We start from the raw sequence: 6065 nt of genomic DNA, 5'->3' as shown, positions 1-6065 counted from the left end.
GCTACTAAAGTTCCCTATGTTGTTGTTATGTGCCATCGAGTCAGCCTCGACTCATAGCGACCCCTCCTTGGGTTTCTGAGGTAGTATCACTACAGAAGTAGATTGCCCCATTTTCCTTCCGAGGAGTGGCTGGTGGGTTTGAACCACCAGCCTTCTGGTTAGCAGTCAAGTGCCTTAGGCACTACGTTACCAGAGCTCCTTATAGGTAGCCATTATTTATCAGGATGTATTGCACATAAAATAAAGACAATATAAAATGAAGAAATAAGTGAATGAGGAAAATAAGGCAAAGGGAAAACGTATGGGAAAGCTAAGATTAAGTTAGGCATGACGTTTTAAGTATAAAATGTAGAAGTATATTACTTGAAAGTTTGCATTTGAATTGAAATCATTTTAACTCTTAAAGTGGTTCATAAAAGAGAACTCTGAAGTTCTCAATTCACGAAGAGTTTAATTTTTTAGGACATAGGATGCACTTTCCCATAGAAATGATGTTCTTAAGGATCGTTAAAGTCAGACTTTAATGTACATCCAAATCACCTAGGCATCCTAACTAAAATGCAATTTCTGATTGAGTAGGTCTGGGGTAGGTAGGCCTCTGTGCTTCTAATAAGTTCCCAGTTGATGTCAATGCTGCTGATCCAAGGACCACACTTTTGAGTAGCAAAGGTAAACCTGTGGGCTAATCTAGTAACTTTAATCTTCTTTATTTCATTTTTTTATGAGAAGAAAAGGGATTCAAAGCTCCGACTGGGGGATGTTTGTAGCATACCTCCTGATGCTGGCCCCAGTAATGAGAGAGACTTCCTTTGACTTCTTCATGAGCTAAAATATTGCCTGTCAGGGTTCTGATAGGAGATGGAACATTGTTTAGCAGTGGGAAGGAGCTAGGCAGCTTCATGGATGAGGGGTTTCTTGGTGTGATTGCTTTCATAAGGGCATTAAAACAGTGGATGAAGGGCTTTAGTGAGGAAGGCTGGAGGGAGATGGACCACCTGTCAGTGATGGCTCATGGGAAACAAGGGCACTGTGGGTATTAAGTGACAGGGTTAGTGGTCAGAAGGGCCTGGCAGAAGCAGAGCCAGGAAAAGAGTACTGGGAATACACAGTTGTCATCAGTACAGGTGTATGTGAGCACCAAATGCCTTAATTTTGAGTCATTGGGAGACATTCTGATACTCTGATATTTGCAGTTTTCAAAGTTATTTCAAATAATTAACATTTAGTTTGAAAAGGCAATATTGTTAAATACTGAGTTTGCCTCCTTTTTTAATTTATATATAGATCAGGCTGGAGAGGACAATCTAATATCGCTGCTTTCACCCCCCTTTTTTGTTATAAGTGGAAATACAAAATAATCCTTACTTCATTTTGTTTGGCTTATATTTTTTACTAGTGGGAATAAGTTCCAAGTTAATGATTTCTATTAGTGATTGCTCCTCCCCCCCCCCGAGAGACATATTTAGCTAAATGAAATAATTAGGAGTGACATAAGTACATTCTTTTTGGAATTTTCACATTAAATTAATGTGAAGTCCTTGGGTTGATTGTATTTTACTCTACCTCTCTTTCCAACCACAAACTATTCAGTCAGCTGTCTTAGACTAGAAGTAGCCTAGGGAGATTGTCACATGGTCAGGAGGAGTGATAAAGCTATCAGAAATCCTTGCCGAATAACTCAAGATGCATATTTGAAGATTACAGAAGCATCTGTTTCAACTACAGTTGTTGTTGTTGTTGTTGTGTGCCGTCGAGTCAGCCCTGACTCATAGCAACCCCTCCTTGGGTTTCCGAGGCAGTATCACTACGGAAGTAGGATTGCCCAACCTTCCTTCCGAGGAGTGGCTAGTGGGTTTGAACCGCCAGCCTTCTGGTTAGCAGTCAAGTGCCTTAGCCACTACAGTAGATCCTCTTTTACTTTATATATTGTGATTCAAATGTAGATTTGTATTACTAGGTGTGTGGCCTTTAACATTTTCCTAGAGGCCAGGTTACCAGGAGGAGTCTTCAACAAAACACTAGCAGAGGCTGGAAAAGTTTGTCCTCTAGACTGTTCATAGACAAAGGGACACAAGAGCTTCTGTGGCATCGGTAATTGAGGGACTAGTATCTCTTTACTTTAGTCCTAATTTTTCCAGTAAATGATTTGTAAGTTATTTTCCCACTATTCAGGTTTATAAGGAGCTCTGTTGGTGTAGTGGTTAAGGTATTTGAGTACTCACTGAGAGGTTAGTAGTTTGAATTCACCAGCTGCTCCTTGGAAGAAAGATGAGGTAGTCTGCTTCTGTAAAGATTTACAGATTTGAAAACCCAGTGGGGGTTGCTGTGAGTCAGGATCAACTCAGTGGCAGTGATTGGTTTGGCACAGTGGCTAAGGCATTTGGCTGCTAACCAAAATGTCAGTTGTTCAAACCCACCAGCTGCTCCACAGCAGAAAGATGAGTCAGTCTGCTTCTGTAAAGATTTACAGCCTTGGGAACACAATGGAGGGGTCGCTATGAGTTGGAATTGACTCAATGGCAGTGAGTTTGGTTTGGTTTGATTCAAGTTTTTTATATAGTAAGTGTTATGAATACTAACTTCCTGGTAATTGTGGAAGAGTTTATTTTTGTAGAAAGTCAAAAGTTGTGTAATTTTTTGTTTCAATACTGAATTTGTGTCTTTTTTTTTTTTTTTAAAGACTTTTCCAGCAGCACAATCTCTAGCAAGTAGCATGGAGGAACGCATTGCAGAATTGAATCGACAGAGTATGGAGGCTCGTGGCAAACTGCTGCAATTGATAGAGCAGCAAAAACTCATCTGTAGGGATTCTTGCTCTCCACCAGTGTCACCTGTTCGGTCACCTCTCAAAGCATGGACTGGTTGGTCACAAATTCATGATTTAAAAACTAGAAACATGAAAACATGAAAGTTTTTACTTTGATTTTGTTAGTTCATATTGAGCTGAAAGAAATCTCAAAGAGTATATATTCCAGTGCTTTACTTTTACACAGGAAGAAAACAGATCTAGGTCACAGAGTAAGTGACAGTAGTAGGAGTAGAAGGCAGGTCTATTGATTGTTTGTGTAATAAGCTTTCTATCTCATGATGCCTAAAGTTGATCATTAGTATGTGGGTTCCTAAATTGCCCTACATGTAGATGGGATTTATTACAGTATTTAATTTACTTAGGATAAATGCTGTGGCTAATGTGTAAAATATCAGCATCAGAATGATACTGTAGGATTTTATCAGCAACAAACTATAATTTATTACTGTTAAAAACCATTAAGTATTTTTATTGGTAAATTAAACTTTTTATTCTGTTGTTCCATTTAGGAATGTGAAAACTAGAGGGAATCAGTAACTGAAAACTTACTTGTCATAGTATTCACATTCAAAAAGGTACTGATGAAATGAACTAGATCTCAAGTTGCTTTTTAGACTAAGATTGATTTATTAAGACTTTCAAGTGGTAGAGCTATATGAAGGCTTTAGAGATATTGACTTTGGCCCAATTTAAGGGAAGGCTCTCATTGTCAGGATTAGAAAAAGCTCTGTTGCAGTAAATAGTGTGTTCTCTGACATATTTAAGCATAGTGGCTACTGGTGTTTTAGAGGGGTTCATATGTCCTGTGGCTGGTTGAAGCAAATTACCTTTTTTTTTTAATGCATTTTATTAAAATATAATTTATGTACAGTGAAATACACAAGACTAAAGTGACATGGATCAATGCATTTTGAAGCAAATTACCTTTAAAGCATCTGCCAATAAGAGTTTTTTCCTCATTTCAAAGTTACTTCCATTTTGAAAGTACCAACCCAGAAAGCAGACTCTTTTAGAAAGTACTAGAAAATGATGGGTAATACATTTCCCTGGGGGCCTTTTGTCTTTGTTTATTCGAGGTTTCTGCAAATGATGCTTACAGTTCTTCATAGTCATGAAGTCTAGGGGCAACTTACGATGAGAATAAATTAAATCACTCACTCAAATATGTATGAACAGCTGCAATACGTCTGGCATGTTGTGGGTGCTGGAGATATAGCATTGAACTGGACAGTCCCGCCAATCTTGAATGCCTGAACAATCAAGTTGGGCAATCAGCAATAAACAAATAAGTTTATGATATAATGTCAGTTAGTGCTAAGAGAGATGAAGAAAAATAAAGCAGGTCACTCTTAAGAAGAACTTCTCAGGAGATGGTCAAAGATGGTGGCTTAGGCACATACACCATGCCATTCCTCTACAGTGAAGAACCAAGAAACCATGTTAAGCAGATACAGATGACAATTTGGGAATCCCGAACAGCAAATGGAAAGATAAAGAATTAGATCAAATACTGAAGGGAAGGAGAAACTGAATGAAAGCAAGGAGATTTACAGACTGTAGGGCACCCTGCTAGCTGGCCTGGTGCAACATACCATCTGAGACAAACCAAGTGGCATTCTTAGGGGAAGAGCATAGGAAAACAATTTCACAGAATCTCCAATAGGAGACAGATATTTTGTGTAGACAGATCCAATGCAAAGCAAGGTGAGGAGAACTGAAGAAAAATTCAGGTCTCAAGTTGCAATATTGGATTCTATGGGCAAAACAATGAACGATGCAGGAAGCATCAAAAGAAGGTGCAAGGAATACACAGAGTCACTGTATCAAAAAGAATTAATCAGTATACCACCATTTTAGGAGGCAGCATATAATCAAGAACTAATGGTACTGAAGGAAGAAGTACAAGCTGCACTGAAGGAACTGGGTAAAAACAAAGCTCAAGGAATAGATTAATATCACATGCAAGTAAAATTTTGCTGAGGATAATTTAAAAATGGTTGTGGCAGTACATTGACAGGGAATTGCCAGAAATTCAAGCCAGATTCAAAAGAGGGCATGGAACAAGGGATGTTATTGCTGATGTCAGATGGAAAGTGGCTGAAAGCAGAGAATACCAGAAAGATGTTTACCTGTGTCTCATTCACTATGCAAAGGTATTTTACTGTTTGGATCATAACAAATTATAGATAATTTTGAGAAGAATGGGAATTCCAGAACATTTAATTGTACTAAAATAGAACCTGTACTGTATAGACCAAGAGACAGTCATTCAGACAGAACAAGAAGATACTGTATATTTTAAAATCAGGAAAAGTGTGTGTCTTTTCACCACACTTAGTCTGTATGCAGAACACATAATCCAAGAAGCTGGATTATATGAAGAATGCAGCATTAGGATTGGAGGAAGACTCATTAACAACCTGCAATATGCAGATGGCACAACCTTGCTTGGTGGAAACAAAGAAGACTTGAAGCACTTACTAATGAAGATCAAAAACTATAGCCTTCAGTATGGATTACAGCTCAACACAGAGAAAACAAAAATCCTCATATCTAATAAACAACATCTTGATAAACTAAGAAAAGATTGAAGTTGTCAAGATTTCATTTTAGTTGTATCCACAGTTAACACCCATGGAAGCAGCAGTCAAGAACTCAAACAATGCATTACATTGGGCAAATCTGCTGCAAAAGACTTCTTTGAAAAAGTGTCAAAAAACAGAGATATCACTTTGAGGACTGATATACACCTGACCCAAGCAAGGCATGGTATTTTTCCAGTCATCTTGTATGTATGTGAAAGCTGGACAATGGATAAGGAAGACAGAAGAAGAATTGATGCATTTGAATAATGATTTTGGTGAAGGATAGTAAATACACATGGACTTCCAGAAGAATAAACATATCTGTCTTAGAACAAGAACATCCAGAATGGTCCTTAGCAGCAAAGATGGAGAGACTTTATATCTCACATCCTTTGGACTTGGTATCAGAGTGGGCCAGTCTCTGGAGAAGGACATAATGCTTGGAAAAGTAGAGGTCCAGCAAAAAAATACGAACATTCTGAACAAGATGGATTGACACAGTGGCTGCAGCAGTGGGCTCGAGTATAGCAATGATTGTGAGCATGGTGCAGGGCTGGGCAATGTTTTGTTCTGTTGTCCATAAGGTCACTATGAGTCAGAAACAACTTGATGGCGCCTAATAGTAACAATCATATTGTTGTTGTTGTTGTTATGTGCCGTCGAGTCGGCCC

The 6065-nt window shown here is 38.4% G+C and overlaps 1 protein-coding gene across 1 annotated transcript in view; it reads left to right on the top strand.

Moving 5' to 3' along the window:
* The window catches only part of SPICE1 (spindle and centriole associated protein 1), a 69545-nt gene that overhangs the window by 56122 nt on the left and 7358 nt on the right, over positions 1–6065 (top strand). The window contains exon 14 of the mRNA XM_007947436.1: positions 2681–2861. Coding sequence (XP_007945627.1) covers positions 2681–2861 — 181 coding nt within the window. The remainder of the gene's footprint in view (positions 1–2680; positions 2862–6065) is intronic.

This window comes from Orycteropus afer, unplaced genomic scaffold (assembly GCF_000298275.1).
Source record: "Orycteropus afer afer isolate SDZICR_OR568_19922 unplaced genomic scaffold, OryAfe1.0 scaffold00184, whole genome shotgun sequence".
Classification (NCBI taxonomy): domain Eukaryota; kingdom Metazoa; phylum Chordata; class Mammalia; order Tubulidentata; family Orycteropodidae; genus Orycteropus; species Orycteropus afer.
This window is presented reverse-complemented; position numbering and strand designations above follow the sequence as displayed.